General features: G+C 39.8%; 1 protein-coding gene across 1 annotated transcript in view; it reads right to left on the bottom strand.

Moving 5' to 3' along the window:
* The window catches only part of Shprh (SNF2 histone linker PHD RING helicase), a 67,419-nt gene extending 50,188 nt beyond the window's left edge, over window positions 1-17,231 (bottom strand). Inside the window, exons 1-9 of the mRNA XM_021220966.2 lie at window positions 17,150-17,231; window positions 14,420-15,075; window positions 11,283-11,412; window positions 8,931-9,146; window positions 6,538-6,616; window positions 5,505-5,655; window positions 4,149-4,257; window positions 3,096-3,349; window positions 1,128-1,778 (exon numbers count right to left, since the gene is read on the bottom strand). Coding sequence (XP_021076625.1) covers window positions 1,128-1,778; window positions 3,096-3,349; window positions 4,149-4,257; window positions 5,505-5,655; window positions 6,538-6,616; window positions 8,931-9,146; window positions 11,283-11,412; window positions 14,420-15,037 — 2,208 coding nt within the window. The 5' untranslated portion in view covers window positions 15,038-15,075; window positions 17,150-17,231. The remainder of the gene's footprint in view (window positions 1-1,127; window positions 1,779-3,095; window positions 3,350-4,148; window positions 4,258-5,504; window positions 5,656-6,537; window positions 6,617-8,930; window positions 9,147-11,282; window positions 11,413-14,419; window positions 15,076-17,149) is intronic.
* Window positions 17,232-18,673: the final 1,442 nt, after the last annotated feature.

Genomic DNA, 18,673 nt, shown 5'->3' with positions numbered 1-18,673 from the left:
AAAGACTGTGAGCAGGTCAGCAGATGGACTGACTCAGCAAGGGTGTAAGAATCCAGTGGTATGGGGAAGCAGAGCAATCACAGCCATCATTCATGAGGTATCCTTCCTGTCTCAGAGGAAACACTTTCTCCAGCCATACTATTAAGTGCTATTTCTTCCTCACACAGAGGACAGTGACCCGCTCAACACTGAAGGAGCTAAGACTGAAAAGAGCTGCTCAATGGCAAAAACTGTGTTTTATTTATTGTAACTATCTTCATGTCCACATCTTCATGTCCGACTATGGAAAAACTACACTACTTGCATGGAAGGAAGGAAGGCAGACAACAATAGCAACCAATGACTCTGGGCCAGTACTTGACCACCTAATTGAACCTACACAGCAAGCCTAGGAGAGGCTGCTTTTAGAACTGAGCACTGCTCCTGGAAAATGCCAAGGACCAAATAAATATCTGCACCATTCTAATGAAGAACTGAGGCTCCAGAAGACAATAAGGTGACAGGTTAAATGGCATCTGCAATTATACTATGCCACCCTCGGACTGTATCTTTCTCTGAAATTACAAATGCCTCTACCAACACATTTTCATCTTGATAATTAAGAATCTTTAAAAAGCCTTAATAATAATATACTCTCAACTTCTGAAATCTGGAAGTCAAAAAAGAATATAGTTTATTCTTCTATTTCTTCTTTTCAATATTCTCTTCAAGCTCTGGTATAACCAGTCCTACTATCGTAACAAATAACTTTAGTAAGATACAGAAGATGATGGCAATATGGTTTAGTGCTAGAATGTTTACCTGACATGCACAAGCCCTTAAGTTCAATTTAGTGAAAAAATGAAGTATGAAAACATTTATTAATGAAGTATGAAAGCTCTTTATTAAGAGCTTTGGGGGGAAAAGCATTAAAAAAAAAAGTAAAATCATAATCATCAAAATGAGCTGGGTATAGTACACATGCCTATATACCAGCACTTGGGAAGTAGAAGCAGGAAGATCAGGAGTCCAATGTCATCCTTGGAGCTATCCTGGGTTACATGAGACCTTGCTCAGCCTCGATGAGAACTATCACAAATAAGCACAAATGTACATGCTTTAATCCCTCTTTAGCTGCAGTGCCTTACCAAGACTCGGAGAGACGATGACCTCACGTGCCGGTTGACTTCATCCACCCACTGGTGGCAAATGGAGCTTGGAGAGATGATCAGAGTCGCCCGTGTCGATACTGGCTCCATTGCGACAAGGCAGTGGGGGCAGTAAAAAGGCTTAACTTTCAGATTTTTCTCCTCATAATTCACACACTTTGCATGCTGCCACAGGTGACACTTCAGACACTGAACTCTTGGCTTGCGGCCGATTTGATCAAATTCACCACACAGGCACTCAAAGCGGTAATCAGAGGTTTCACAAGGACTTGCAGTGTTAGACTGTGCCAGCTCCTCAGCAGCAGGGTTTGGGGACCCAGCAGAGTCTTTGCCTTCTTGGGTTTGCCTGTCTTCAGAAACACAAGTACTTTCTGACCCATGAGTCTCAGTACTTGCAAAGTCTCCAGCAGCTGGAGCATCAACTTGGGAATCCAGATTAACAGATTGACCCTCTTCCTTTTTAGTTAGTAAAACGGGCTTCTTCAACTTACTATGGTTTTTTCTCGCCTTACAGTAATAATAATAAGGATCATCATCATCAGAAGTGTTTGATGGCAGGTATTCAGAATCTGTATCCTTGTTCACTGATTTCCTTAATTCTTTCTCAATTTTTCTTGGACTCCCTACTGCCTATGAAAAGTATTGTTTAATTAACATGTACCAATAAAGTTATAATTGTGAAATTAAACACTAAACTTTATATACATACATCCTTTACAAACAAAGTCAACAGTGTCTTTACCACCCCTTTTCCCAAGGACACTTGTTTGTGATAAACATATTCTAATTTATCCTCTGAAAAATCTCTCTCTGTAACCTTCAGAGAAGCGAAGGTTCTACTTGATCCCTGTAGTACTGATAAGAAAGAAAAAGGTAAGCTATCTCTTTGTTATTAACATTTTAGGATTTAAAGTCTGCTTAAATCAAGCAAAACCAGAAATTTATAGTACATACAATTCTAAATCATCAAGTACAAATAAAACGAAGGCTGATTACTATTTGCTGCCATCGGAACACAGACTTTTATCTTTGCCTTTCTATGGGTGTCTCCTGTCACTATGGCTTGAACATCAGTTCCAGGCCAGGCATTGTCTCTGTATAGTAAGTAAGAGCACACTGTAGAAGTGCCTACAAAGAACATGTCATACAGTCGGAGTGTGACAACCAGGTGATAGGAAGAGCTCCCCCCAAATGGGATCAGAACTGAGGGCACACAGAAGAACCAGGGTATTAATACAGAACAATGGCCCTGGTTAGAGGTCCCAGCTCCTGGTGCAGCAGGACTGCAACAGCACAGCTCACTGCTGTGCTTGCTTGGGCACAAGCTGGACACTCTCTGCTCTAAGAGATGAAGCTTGTCTATTTTCTCTACTATCTCTTACAGGAGCCAAGCAAAAGCAAGCAGAAGGCTTTCATACTCTGATTTGTTGTCATTCTTTCCTTAATGATATTTACATGTACTGTGTCTACTTTTCTGAAAGCAAGTTAAAATTACTAGCCAAATGAAAACAGTTTTATAGAAAAGTATTAACGTTTTACAGGATGACATCATTGGGAACACGATAACATTATATAAAAGACTTGAGGCATTTATACATAGGTATACGAAATTTGAGGCATTAATATTTCTAAAGCTGGGAGCAAAGTTTGTAAATGCAGACAGCATCTTAACAATAGACAAGTTACCGTAAACTTTAAGGTAAACCGACTAACTGTAGAGTTCATTCCATTGAGTAATTCTCAAGGTTGAATGGTAACTAAAGTAGTGTTACTTTTGTAACACAGTCAGAAAGTAGGACGTTAAGTCCATCATTGCCATAGTACTTTCTCTCACTCATTTCTGACTTTTGTCTCTAAGCTCTGAAAGCTTCACTGGCAAGGTAGGACCCAATCATTTATTCTGTAAGGCGTTGTATATGAGTACATGCACTTACTAAATGATGTTACCTGCTTTTTTGTTTTATCAAATACATCTTCCTTGTAATTCTTCCCCAATGTAAAAGTCCCAGAGAAACCATGGCCTTTGATCTGTTTCACGAGACCTTCAAAGATTAAACATTTCAACATCCGCTTCAGAAGACTCCGGTTCCGCTGAACATCATATCTGAATATGGAGCTGACATATTTATAGATAGAAAGAATAGAAACTCCTTTCTTCCCATTCATTTCTTTCACAGCTGTCAGGATCATCACACGTGTAGCTAAATGTACAGTGGATAGACAAAAGGATATGATAATTATTCAAAATAGTTGATAGGAAATTTAATCTTAATCTTTATTAAGGACTGGGTACAAATAAAAGACTTAACACAATCTAGTATTCTAAAGAATATGTAGCTGGGCGTGGTGGCACACGCCTTTAATCCCAGCACTCGGCAGGCAGAGGCAGGTAGATTTCTGAGTTCGAGGCTAGCCTGATTTACAAAGTAAGTTCCAGAACAGCCAGGGCTATACAGAGAAACCCTGTCTCGAAAAAACCACCACCACCACCACCACCACCACCAACAACAACAACAACAACAAAAACCAACAAAAAAAATAGTATATGTAATAAAAATTTACCTTGAATTAAGAAAAATTACTGTAGTAGAAATTATTTAACAAAGCATTATTTAGGCTAATTTGTTAATTTGATGACATAACAATCATTCAAATTATAAAATAATAATCTCTTGAATATCCTAGTATCTGCTATGCTATGATTTCTAAGAAAATTCATCTGCTAAACAGAATTACAAAAACTACACTTGAAATTAAACAAAACTGAAGAAACTGAAGTATACTAGGATAATCAAGTAGTACTGGGACCAGTCCTTTATATTTGATGTAACTTATAACCATGCTCTTGTGTTAAATACAAACAACTAAGAACACAAAAACCCAAAAACCCCCAAAACCCCCCAAATCAAAACCTAGTGCTTACTATTAAGATCTTTTTAAGAATAACATAAACTACAGCAGCAATCACTGTAAGGAGTCACGTGAAGAGGCCACACTTACGAGGGCAGTGAACTTTCTCCTTTGGTTCATATTCTGTAGCCTGGATTTCTCTATTTTTCACTTTTTCTCTAGGGCAATGAGTTGGGATGAAGTAATTTACCACTTTTCCCTGAAATACAAAATTTTGGTAGTTGAAATATTTGTTATAATCATCCCTTCTATTAAAGAAATAGAATATCTTCATATGCAACTGGGAGATAACTAAATGTCATTCATTATATATCAATTTTTCACTTTGGAGCTTATAATGAGCCATCGTGTTTTAATTTGTATACTCTAAATTTCCTAAATGTAGGGAATTTCTGAAAGTAACTTTTAAAGACACAGTTAATATAGAACTGATACATTAAATTTAAAATAAAGAAAGTTCAGAAATAAAGTATGTAATGAGCTTAATTAAAAAATCTCTGAAAGATGTTAATACTTTGTCATATATAGTGTCTTTTTAAAAATAAGATTTATTTTTATTTTATGTGAAAGGGAATTCTGTCTACATGTATGTCTGTATAGCACATGCATGCAGTGCCCACAGAGCCAGAAGAGGGAGAGGCAGCAACTGGATCTAGAGTTACAGATGGTTAGCTGCCCCATGGGTAGCGGCTGGACAGCAGCCAGAGCTCAGAGCTCCTAACTGTTGAGTCTGTTCTCCAACCTCCCCCATCATAGCTATAAATTTATGTAAGTTTATAAAAATATATTTATATGTATGTATAAACACATATACAGAGATATATAAAGATTTTTCTTTACTATTTACTATTGAAATCACTAAGGCTTATTATGCATACATGAATTTATTAACATATTATATAAATATTAAAAATGTGAGCCTGGTGGTTCCTGGAGATTCCTAACTAGTTTTACCTTTGATTGGTGGGCTAAATTCAGCAGGATTTAATGTGCTGACTTCAGGTTTTATTACTGGGAAGTATAGGAAATTATATTTTGAGAACTCTAAAATTCATATATTTACAAAAAAACTACTCCATCTAACAATCTATTAATTCTAAGCTATCAGTCAATCACTAAGTTCTACTTAACAGAATCTGAGGTCTGTAATTAAACAGACAGTTCTTCATTCAGTGACAATATAGACCTTTTAGTGTTGACAAGATATGTGAAGCACCAACAGGACTTACTGTAAAAGCCCTGCTAATTAGTTGGAAGACTGATAAGTTATTATTGTATATTCTCATTCTCTGCAGTTACTCGAAGGTAACCAACCATGAATACAAGCCATTTTCACACCACCACAGTAGGGGTTGACTCACGAGCCAAGCAAATGCTCAACGTTCACTGTAAGGTCTCTGACATCCTTTGCTCCTACTCTCTGGGCACGGCAGCGTTTCTCTGTACCTCAGGAAGGGTGAGAGCATCCTGCTTGACATCTTGTCGGGTATGCGTCAGAATCAGAGCCAGAACCTCCACCGTCTTTCCAAGACCCATCTCATCTGCTAAGATTCCACCAAGCAACTGTGGACCCGCATGTGGGAAATCTCGAATGATGCTAAGAGAAAAGACAACCCAAGAAGCATTTAAATAAAATACTGTCTTTTTATTAGTATTCCAAAGAGAACTGAAGAAATGAATGAAACTTTAAGTTTCGTGAAACTTCATTTAGGAAGAAACAAGTCAAAGTTCCAAATCTATACCTAACAGGAATAAAATAATAACAGTAATTAAGCAGACAACTAACTAACTACATAGAAATAAGAATGGTGCTAGTACTTAATCAACATTTTATCTCATCTACAGTTAAAGAGAAATGATATGCAGTCTAGCAAGATGGCTAAACAGGCAAAAGTGACTGCCACCAGTCCTTATGACAAGCATGATGAAATCCGAAAACACAAGTTATCTTCTACCTTCAAAGGTATACCATGCTACCCCTCCATCCTTGGCCACAGAATAAATATATGCAATTTTATAATTTTAGAAGGATTTTCCCTTTATGGTCTTTATGAATCTGTGATTAAAAATATAAAAGATAATAAATACTGATTCACTAATTATGCTCAAAGATCCTCACATTTCTTAAATCTATAAATTGATAATTAAAAGTATAAAAGTTAGCTTTATAAAAAAATGACATTACTTGAGACATGAATCTAATCTCTCCTTTACTCTCTCCAGCTCCCAAGTGCTGGGATTAAAGGCATGCCTCACCATGCCCAGTCATCTCTGTCAGTCTTGAGAGCACAGCAGCTTCAGACTATTATGATAATTGTATTCACTGAGAAATGACAAGTGCTTTTTAATTCTGAGTCTATCCTAACTGTAGAAATATATAAAACTTTTAGTATTCCTCAATACTGAGCATGTGTTAAATTCTCATAGTTTTTTTCTGTATATATTTTATAAAAATCAAACATATAAGATTTTGCCTTACCAGCCTGTGTACGGATTATAGTAGAGTTTCAAGCCATCAGGTGTAACAATTTCTCGCCACAAGAAGTGCAGGGAGTTATCTAAAGAGAAGTATAAGATATAAGAGTTTTTGTTTTGATTTTTTTTCTCCTGCCACATAGTGATACTAAGATAAAACAAACAAAATGGCATGGGATACTGATTCAGGAGACCCACATCCTTGAGAAGGCTCACTCAGGGAACACTACAGAATTGCCTTTCACAATATTTCTCTAATACTATTTGTCAGTTTCCTTTGCTTTTGCACAGACTCATAGCCGTAATAACACAGAAGAGCAAAGTACAAAAACAGCTGAGGGGGAAGACTAATATACAGCACCAATTCCAACCTGGGCAGGGTTTTCTGCATTTGCGAAGTGCAAATGTTGTGTCTCTGTGTCTATATGTGTTTACTATAGTTTGAGGGCTTTCTGAAAACTAGTAGAAACTGGAAATGATACCCAAGTAAAGGGAGTTGGTCCTGACTGGGACTGGCCTTGGGATTGTTTCTAGTCCTGGTCCCCTCTCTGTTTCCAGACCATGATGAGAGGAAGAGCTCCTCAGCTGCATGTCATTTCCCCAACGTAAACATTGTGAACACACACAATATGCTCAGTGACTAAGACTACACTAAATAATCGATGAATTACCTTCAGTACAAAACCAATGTGCAGTTAGGTACTTACTTTATACCACTACAACTCAATCATTACATAATCAAGTACTGATATCCAAGTTTGATGTAATCCTTCCCAAACACTGGCGGCTAAAGTGTGCTCTACCATAGCTAGCTAAGTCTCATAATTTTAAAAAATTGAAGATGTATTTGATAGCATTCCTCTACTTCTGAAACAAGGTATTTCTTCCCTCTAAAGACCTAATGTCTACTCGGGTCCAAAGCCATCAGGCTAGTCATTCTTGCACTGAGCAATCACTCACTCAGTGATTCTCTGGGGATGATTTTCTTAGATACGCTCTGTCACTCTGGTGGAAGCCTGAAAGAACTGGTTGTTGACTCCAAGTTTACAGGTTTGTTAAAATACATCAAATATTACCTTTAAGATCAAACTGTTTTGTTGTATATAAGTTATTCCTTATGGAAATTATGTATCTGAAAATTATTTTATTTTAGAGAAAAAATGATATGGCCTATGTGGGGCTTTACAGAACTAACGATTTCCCAAACAAATAATGATGAGGAAAAGACTGAATGAGAGCTAGGCAGCAGAACATACAGATTATGAAACTTTACCAAGAGCATCCAACTCCAGAGTTAGATGTTGGTTTCAGGACAGGGGAAGAGAATGAGGAAGAATACGAATGAATGAGAATGTAGAAGATAGGGAAATAGAGCCGAGGAAGGTAATCTGGCGCAGAGGACAAATGTATTGGTATTAACAGGATAAGGAGCAAGAAGAAATAACACTGCCTATCAATTGATAATTCCTAAAAGGAAAACTTAAAAAAAAAAAAAGCTGGGTTGCTAGAATACTTGAAGAAATTATCTGTAGTTAACTAAAGTAAATCTATACAGGAAGAATCAGAACTAGTTAATAACTCACTGTACAGAGACATGTAAAAATCTCAAAATTTGTTTACTCACTTAAAACAGGGTCAGCCTAAGGATGCACACTTTTAAGCCCAGTGCTTAGGAGGCAGAAAAATGAATTCTAATTAGAGCTTGAAGTCAGCCTGATCTACATAGTGATTGAGTTCTAGAACAGTCAAGGGTTACACCAAGATTGTGCCTCAAAAACAAACAAGAGTTATTACTAAAGTACACCCCTGCAATGAATCTCTTGGCTTTATTTCTTCTGTGAGGAAAGCAAAGAAATATAAACTAGGAAAATTAGTCACATTTGCAAATCTGCTGTCTGTTGATAATATTTACTGTCAAGTTAGGAAGTTTCTTACATATAATTAACAAAGTTCTAAAAGCAATTCTTTGTAAACAAGTCATGATTCTTCTTCTCCCCACCCCCATCCCCTTTCTCTCCCTCTCTTTCTCTCCTTTGAGACACCAAGGCATGTAGCCCCAACAGGCTGGTCTGGAATCTACATCACAGCCTGGGGTGACTAGAGTTCCTCATCTTCCTGCTACTATCTTCCAAATGAAATTACAAGTAGGGACCATGACTTAAATTTATTTCTTACTTTTCATACATTCCCATTAAGGCTGAAAGAAGAACAAGTTTAAACTTTTAAAAATAAGAAAAGTCACATTAATTTATCTAGGTATCTATTCTGAAAGACATCTTAGAAAACTATTCTCCTTTCAGTATGATTACTTGCCGTCACCCCAGTACATGCCCCACTATTAACTATCACCAACACTGTCCCTCCTGATAAGCCCTTCTTTAAGCATCTTATACTTGCCACCAGCAGGAGTGCTTTTGAATTGCTCTTGCTGTAGCATCCAGTTGACTGCCTCTCTCTGGTAAGGTCTCAGGACCGGAATCAATGCAGGGTGCTGGACATCCACTTGGACTGACCGTGTTTCTTGCTGGTGTGTTTGCTTCACAAAGTGATAGAGCTCATCAATATCTTGACCCTCTGGCTCACTCTCTGAATCCTCATCTTCTTCTAGCACATCTGAATAGCCAACAAAGGTATATAACAGGATCTTCATTGTAAGCCACAAGTTACTGTTCCTTTTTAAACCCTTCCCTCCCCACTCTGTGTGTGTTAGACGCTTTGCAATACTCTCTGGATTGGTCTCTCTCCTAAGAGCCTCACTGCTCAGTTTTCTTCAAGGGGCTGGGAATGGAGATGCATGTGCTACACGAGGCTTGCTAACCACTAGTCCTTATTCCAGGAAACCCCACGCAACCAGCCAGCTCCACAGTCCAGTTCTGTGTATTCCATGACTAGAAATCCCTCTTCAAAAAATATACATTTATGCATTCTTTAAAAGCATTCAAATGCTGCCTGCCATCTATTTTCTGCTCAGTGGTCATGTGTTATTTTATACTTTGGCTGTAATATATCTGCTCTCTCAGTCACTTGTGTACTTTTCACAGGACCTCAGAGACACTGACATGTTCTGTTCTTGTAAGTATTTAATAAACATGGGAAACTGAGTATGAATTTCACCTGTAATTTATAAACTATTTTATCACTTTTATATCTTAACATAAAAAATCCTTACATTTTTCATAATAAAATCCTTATTAAGATAATGGTTCATTAATTTTTCAGGCCGAGAAGGAAGGGCAGGCCTTTGGTAGCAGCAGGAATTAGTGGAGACATGCTGAAAGATTAATTAAGGTAAGCATGTCGGGCTATCCTATTTACTATGAATACAAGTGCCCTGTAAAAGATTCACACTGTAACTTAAACAAAATGAAAAACCCACACGCACTTGACTTACTCTTTCAATGCGAGAAATGAACCATTTTTATGTCTAAATTGTTCCCAAAGAGCACAAATGCATCTAATTTGCTCAATGACTAAGTGTTCTGAATAATCTACAAATTATTTTCAATACAAAATATCATATAGGATTACCACAACCACACAGAGTAATTATACACTTATTTCTTACTATTGCAACAAAATAATTGATGTAATCAAGCATTGATAGCTAAACTTGAAGTTTTCCTTCCCAGACACTGGCAGTTTAGGTGTGCTTCAACAGAGCTGGCTAAAATTCTTATAACTGAAAAAAAATACTCTAGTTGTATTTGATAGCATTTCTAATTATGAAACAAGATATTTTCTTTCCTGTAAATCTCTAACTTGCAAAGTCACTATTACTAGTAATGTGAAGTTTTGAAAGAATGAGCTATGGCAACCATGTACCCACTATGTTCAAAAATATATTTTCAAAACACTATAACATGAAAATTTATAGGGCTGAGGCTATAGCTCAGAAGTGTAGCCCTTGCCTAGCATGTGTGCAGTTCTGGGTTTGACATCTAGCACATGAGGAAAAAGAAAAAAAAGTTTAAAAAGTTAAAAAAAACAAAACAACAAAAAAAAAAAAACAAAAGCCAAAACAAAAAAAGCAAGACAAAAGAAAGCAATGAGAGAAGAAAAATTATACCGGAAAACACAAGCACCTTCCATTGTAATTTGGAGAATCAAGCTGTTTCTCCAGCAGCACTGCTAGGTGCCCCCTCAGCCATGCCCCATGGCTATCCGTGGCAGACAGTATTGAACCAACAGTGCTTTTTGTTTGTTTTATCTCTACCACTGAGCTACATTTACTAATATTCACAGGCCCTTAGGTGCATGCTAACTAAGAATTCCATGTCCTGCCAACAAACCACAAAGTGATCTGTTCTTTATTGGAATGTACCTCTTGAGCTTCTTTATCAGACTGCAAAGGAAAAATAGATTAAAGGCCAGCAACAATCTCTGGCTATTAAAAACTGCTGCAGAATAGCTAAGAAAAGCAATTAACCAGCTTCATAAAATTTTTGTAGAACAGCTAAGAAATAAATGCATAAATAAATAGAAATTCAGCTAGTTTAATGTGTTCTGAGTGGCTTTTAACTTTGTCTATTGATATTGCAAACATTTCTGAATGCTGGGCATGATACTAAGCAATTACAGTGAAAAAGCAAATTGTATCAATAAGGCATTTCAGAGTTTGTCACACAGTGCTGCATAAAGAGCACTCAAGTCCCTTCATTTTATCACTTGTTTTTCAGGCTGTTATGTGTATAAGTTGAGGAGAAACTGGCAATCCCAAAATGCAATTTTAATTCTTCCTTTGGTAATTACCTGGAATAATGATATTATGTAACTTTTCCATCACTCTCTTCATGAGCTGGTTGAACTTTTTCATTCTGGAGCCTGCATCACTCATGTAGTCTAGTCTTGTTAGGCCAGCTTCCAAGATGTAAATTCCAACCTACAAGAATTAACACACAGAACGTTTTACTGGGAGTATACAATTCTTTATAAGGACACAAGAAAAGCTTTTTCAGAGTCACTATTTTTTTTTTTAATGTATATGGTGTTTGTGTCTGCATCTACGTCTGTGTATGACGTGTGCAGTGACCGTGGAGGCCATACAAGGACAGTGGCGACCCCGGGACAGGAGTTACAGATGACTGTTAGATGGCATGTGGGTGCTGGGAATTAAACTCTGCTCCTCTGCAAGAGCAGCCAGTGCTCTTAACCACTGAACCAGTTCTCCAGTCCCCAGATTCACTATTTTAAAGGTTTTAACAATGTCTGCTCCACAGGCAGGAGGTACACTTTTATTTTTCATTAATTTGTTCTATAAATATCTATGGTGCATTATTTATTAGAAAAATGAAAACAAAAAGACTCCCTTAAAGGGGACCAAAACACAGCGTGATGAAAACCTCAACTCTACCCACCAAGACACTGGTTTCTAACCGCAACGGGAATCTGAACAATCAGTGAGGCGTGGCTCCAGGAGGCATTTCCTAGCTCAATCTTCTGAGGTTATGTTTGGGAATCCTTATAACGGATCAATCCAGTCATAGGAAGTAAAAGTGGAAGAAAACAGACCTTGACTATGTTAAGTATCTTAACTTACCCAACAATGGAGCTGTTGAATCCTAAGAAAGGAAATATTCAAATTTAAGTAGAGACAATGCTATTTAGGAGTAAAAGAAATTTAGGAAACATAACTTTTATTTAGTCTCATATGTTTTGATTTTTAAAATGAAAGTCTATAAGGTAGTTTAATTTTTTAAGATTTCTAATGGCAAACAATACATTTTCTTTAATTCTCCAGCTATCCTGGGATAATTCCCTAATGACTGAAATCCTTCACTTCTTCTGCTGAAATTTTAAGAACCCAGCAACATTACACTGGAACAAGTCGCAAAGATTCCATTTCAGAAGATGGCTTAAATATTTACATACTTAGCCCAATCAAGGTCAGGGAAAATGGAAGAGATTACGATATGGTTTTAAGGGTAGAATACAGACACACAGGCTATAATTTCTTACTTTCCTGCTATCAGCAAAATTCTGGTCCTCAAAATCAGTAGACAGGGAATTGCATGGCTGAGTTCCACTGTCCAGGGAAAAGTTAATTGCTGTATAATGCTTTTAAATGTTCTCTATTCTTTAGGTTAGTTTGAAATAAATCTATGGCCATTCCACCCTAAACACACTAGATCTCCTCAGAAATAGCAATTAGCCTACTGATATAATTTCTCTTGAGAAATAAGAAAGACATTTCAGTGACACAAAGATGAAACACTTTCTTAGCGTTTTTCTTTCACCCTTTAGCATTAAGGCATACCATCTCCTTACAAAATATATCTACTTATATTATCTCACCTGATCTTAGCAAAATCTATGATAAAAGAATGGTGTCTTAGTCAGGGTTTCTATTCCTGTACAAACATCATGACCAAGAAGCCATTGGGGAGGAGAGGGTTTATTCAGCTTACATTTCCACATTGCTATTCATCACTAAAAAAGTCAGGACTGGAACTCAAGCAGGTCAGGGAGCAGGAGCTGATGCAGAGGCCATGGAGGGATGTTCTTAAATGGCTTGCTTTCACTGGCTTGTTCAGCCTGCTCTTATAGAACCCAAGACTACCAGCCCAGAGATGGCACCACCCACAAGGGGACCTCCCCCCTCGATCACTAATTGAGAAAATGCCTTATAGCTCGATCTTGTGGAGGCATTTCCCCAACTGAAGCTCCTTTCTCTGTGATAACTCCAGCTGTGTCAAGTTGACACAAAACTAGCCAGTACAAATAGGTATTGTTTATAGTTCATAAAAAGTTGATATTAGAACATCTGAGTGATCTGCACATATTTACAAAACGTACTGAATGTAGATCTTGAAATGAATCACAAATCTACTGATACTGTTAGGTACCAGAGGCTTTAACAGGCCGTGAAGATAAAAGACTTCACAGTTTAGCAAGCAGGAAAGATGCCAAATGCAAGTGTGTTTCAAGCAGTGTCTTAGAGTTTTACTGCTTTGAACACACATCATGACCAAGGCAACTCTTATAAGGACAACATTTAATTGGGGCTGGCTTACAGGTTCAGAGGTTCAGTCCATTATCATCCAGGCAGGAGTATGGCAGCATCCAGGCAGGCATGATGGGGGAGGAGCTGAGAGTTCTACATCTTGTTCCAAAGGCAAACATGAGAAGACTTGCTTCCAGGCAGCTAGGACTATTAAAGTCCACACCCACAGTGACACACCTATTCCAACAAGGTCACACCTCCTAATAATGCCACTCCCTGGACCAAGCATATACAAACCATCACAAGTAGCCAAAAGAAAAAAGAAAAAAAAAAAAAAAAAAGAAAATAGATACATTGGGCAAGGACATGTAGTACCATGCCTGGGACTTAAAAACCTTCTCTATGCATCCATGCATTAGATTCTTTCTGAACGAACTATCAGAGATGTGGAAGAGGAAACCGAGAAAAGCATAGACAGAAAGACAGAATATGTTTGGGAAACAAATTTTGGAATTTCAGGAACTGAATAAAAAAACAGTGACAAAGGGTAAAATTCATGACATATGATAGGAAGTTGTAAGTCAGAATAGCAAGGTTACACTTAAGTTTTACGATCAGGAAATTAAGTCATATTTCAAATATACCATTTCTGAAACAAAATAAGATAAAAGATTTGAAAACAGAAGGTATTATAATGCAAGATGGCGAGAACCAAAGCAGGTGACTGAGCACAGATGCAGGAAGAGAAAATCAGGAGAATCTCCTTAGGGAAGCACAGCCTGGCTAGTTGTGATGGGCAGGAAGACAGTCATTTAAAGCCCTATACAAAGTCTTTGAAACTTAATCATAGGGGGGCGGGGCTTATTGCTGGGTTTTGAGACTTTCTAAGTTAACATCAATGAATTACCAGTGTAAAACCTCACACAACAGCACAGACCCTGAGTACCTTGATTATGTGGCTGCCTTCTGGTCTCTGGTAGAGTTTTATTCCTCTTCTCTTCTGTAGCCAGGCCAAATCCTGTAACATGTCACTACTGAAGGAGGACTCCACTCGAATTCCCTTGTCACAAACATCGGCTGACCCTTCAAGTACATTTTCTTGTTTCTCTTCATTTTTACGTTCTGGATGAACATAGACCAGGAACTGACTGCTTGACTCTGAACGACTCAATGTAAAAGTCCTTTCAGAAAAATGTTCGACTAAACTCTCTTTGGGGAGAAGCTGAAGAGTAAAATCTCCCAGAAATGCTTTCCAAGAATGGTCCACATGATAGGGAGAAATTGTAACATTCAAAGTCACAGACAAAGGGGTCTCCTTGTCAATGGACTCTGAGATGCTCACAGTCTCTGAACGCCTCTTCTTATCTCTGTGAAGTGCACTTTCAAGAGGGTCTTCATCGATGATGATGCAATCAGAAGAAGAGTCTGCGTCTGAGCAGGCCTGTTCCCCACCCGCCACGGTGAGCGGCTCACTCCTCAGGTCCTCACACATGTTCCAGTGAAGCTGCCGCCGCCTTTCTTCATCGACCTTCACCGGAGGAGCGCGTTTCCTTCGGCTGCTCATCTTCACACTTTCACTTTCTTGATACGTAAATGTGAATTCTAAATGACAAATGCAATAGTCGATGTGAGGCAGGATAAAGGCAAGAAAATTAAGAGAACAGACCCCGTACAGTCAAGTCTGGTTAAAGCCTCTGGCTAATTGCAAATCTAGACTCCAGAAAAATTAACAGTGTACATTTGCTATGAAGGTTATCAACATTGAGGTGATGTATCTTTTATGAGGAAATATTTTCAAACAAAACCATCAACGTTGCAATATTCAGGCTTACAGCCCTAGTGTGCACAAAGCTAGGCTGGGCCACACCCCTCTACTGGCTGTTTTCCAGTAGATCTCACACACACACACACACACACACACACACCACACACACACACACACACACACACACACACACACACGGCTCTGACTTTCATTCGCAGTGAAAATGTCCTCACTTCATGAACCACGTCCTTACCCAGTTCCTCATCTCAACAATAACCGTGTGATATCAGGCACATTCCTTAGCAGCCCTTACACAAAACTTCAAGTCTGTTATATAATACGAACTCTTCAAAATAGGTAAATGGATAAGGAGATTTAAGTCAAACAATAGCTGCAAGCGCTTTGGCCATAAAAGCTCCTCACAGACTACATGTCAGAACTGAGATGGGGCCTAGGAGTAGGGAGTTCGATGCTGGTTGCTGAGCCTAGGGGGAACCAGCCTTGTTTCCTATTCTGTTTTCTTACCTACCCAGGTGTGAGGGAGCAACCTCACCAAGCTGCTGAAACAAGAAGCATTCTCACCCCACTGTGACTTCCCCATCAGAAGGGATGGTTTCCTCAACTCCCTGCAGTTGCTTACTGTCTGGTAATGGGTCACCTGAAGGAGAAAACTAACAGGTAAGAAACACATTAACCATGATGATCTCATGTATCAAATGTTGTAAGTTTCACTCATGTTTGGTAGAAAATTTTAGTTAAGAGACAATCCCGTTAAAGAAGACAAATTATAATACTATACTTGATGGCCAACAACTAGGAAGACAAACCTCTCACCACATCAGAAATAAATGCCTGTCTCACACGTTAGCTGTATTTAACCCCACTCCACTGTTTAATTCCAATGAGCTTGACAATCCTAAAGCGTTAACAAAACTTCCATTGATCCTTATACAGAGAAGAAACACACACACACACACACACACACACACACACACAACGGCTTTATGGATTAATAGTGTGATGGCAAGAGTAGCACTATTCAAAGGTTTGGGCCAATTGGAATAGGTGTGGCCTTGTTGCAGTAGGTGTGTAACTGCAGGTGTGGGCCTCAAGACCCACCCACGTCCTAGCTGCCTGGAAGCCAGCTTCAGATGAAGATGTGGCGCTCTAAACATCTTCTGCACCATGCCTGCCTGGATGCTGCCATAGCTCCCACCTTGATGATAATGGACTGAACCTCTGAGGCTGTAGCCAGCCCCAATTAAATGTCATCCTTTATAAGACTTGCCTTGGTCATGGTGCCTGTTCACAGCAGTACAACCCTAAGACAAAGAGGAAGAGCTTAGACAGAGAATAAAGTGGTGATGGCGATCATGGGAACCTAGGCAAACACAGGAGCAAAGGCAAACACGTAGGAGAAAAACAAAGACTTGCCTTGATAAATTCAAGCCAAGTGGATTAAAAGGCGCCACGGTGAAAAGGCGAGTCTGTAAACAACACCGTTCCTCCCACAGGGCGCCGTAACCAGAAACCAACATCATCTCCATTCACCGACCTAGCGCTACCTGCAGCGTCCAAGTGCACACAATGCGCAGGAGCCAGGGCGCTTCTGCAGGCGACCGGAAGGCATGCGAGCTCGCCAGCCTAACTTGGCTGGCCTCTGCATCCCTCTCAGCTGCCCTGCCGGCCCACGCACCGCCAGCCGGAGGGACAGCTCACGACAGGGCCTCAGCACGCGAGCGTGGGCAGCAAGCGCCCGTCCCACGCGAGAAGGGCCCGGCCCACGTCCGGGCTGGGGGGCCGAGCCGCCGGGCCTCGCAGGGCCGATCGCTCCCGATCCCGGAGCTTCGCAGGAGCCCGCCTCCCTCCGCCGCGGCTCTAAGCCCAGAGCGCGAACCCACCCGGACCTACCTCAGCCGCTCGGCAGACCTGTCGCCGGTGCAGAGCCCGGCCGGGCCCACGGTCGCCACACGCAGACACCTGCGGGAGTTGCGCACGCGCGCCGCACGCTGGGTGGAGCCGGGCACCCGAGCCGGAAGACATCCAGCGCCGGCCGAGGAAGCCAGCGGGAGCGCTCGCTCCAGGAGAACGCGCAGGACCGGCCGGGACGCCCCGCCCCTCTCTCCCGCGCTGGCTTCAAAAAGCACCTCTGCGCATGTCCCGTCCCCGAGGCCCCGGTAGGAGACGGTTGAAGTCTCGCGGTGGTTGGGCCTCTCTCTCTCTTTTCCCCGCCTCCCGTAGGATGAGCAAATGCAGAAGGGGCGGGGCCCGAAAGAAGGGGCGGGACCCCTTGCCAGAGAGGGCGGGACTCTTCGCCAGAGTGGTAGGGATGATGTGAGTTGTGGTTTTAATAAAAAGGCAGAAACTTACATAAAACGGAATTCACGATGCTGAGCAGTTATAATACCCAGACAATTATACAATTAGTCCACTAAGCCAAAAGAATTCGATCTGCCAAGGGGGGGGAAAAAAGGCAGAGAAGATGTCTTCAAAAGGAACGGTGAGAAATGAGGTCAGAGAGAAATTTATTCTTGCCAAGAAAATTACTAAGGCTTTAAATGTTTAAATGTTTAAACGTTTTAAGAGAAAAAATTGTACAGCTATGCTGAAGCTGGCCTCCCAGTATCTTTTCCAAAGGGAGAATTCTATCTTCAGTAGACATAAACAAAATCCTCTCGTCTGAGGATTTCAATAGTGTGTTTACCAAGTGCTTTGTATATCCTTCGAAATTTTTCTCTGTGGAGTAATGTTTTGTTTTGTTTTTATTTAGTAATCACCAGAGCTAATTCCAGGGGAGGGAAAGGTTCGCTTGTTATTTGCTTTCTGGAAATTCCCTGTTATGAGACATCTGTTCATGAAAATACTGAGTCTTACCACCTAGTAGCTGGTAAATAATCTAATGATACTACTGACAAGAGAACCAACTTATTGGACTCACTCAGATCTTACAAGTGAATCCCCACTTTCCATATAACTCAGCTGCCTTGTTTGGAAACAATCCAGGTGTGTTGTATCATGTCTAAGCTACGTTTGGATCCAGTTCATAATGACAAATATTGCAATTAAGAAAAATCTTAAAATTTTTCTGGTTTCCCAACATACACAAAAAGTTATTGTTTACTTTGTGCTGTGGTCCAGTAAGTATACATCATGTCTAAATAGAGTATAAATATCAAAACGTTTAAATATTTTACTGCTAAAAATGATAATGACGGTCTGAATTCTCAGCAAAGTACATTTCTACCTGATAGAGGATTTGCTTTGAAGCGAATGGCTGCTCAGTCAACTTCCTGGCTGGCAGAAGACGAGGCACCTATAGAACCTTGTTAAAATTAAAAACAAGTCTGGTTTGCAAAGAAAGAGACCACTACTCTATCTGACAAGGCTGAGCTGCACAATAAGGGTGCTCATAACTGAACTCAGGTCTTGTGCAAG

Source organism: Mus pahari, chromosome 21 (genome assembly GCF_900095145.1).
Source record: "Mus pahari chromosome 21, PAHARI_EIJ_v1.1, whole genome shotgun sequence".
Lineage (NCBI taxonomy): Eukaryota > Metazoa > Chordata > Mammalia > Rodentia > Muridae > Mus > Mus pahari.
This window is presented reverse-complemented; position numbering and strand designations above follow the sequence as displayed.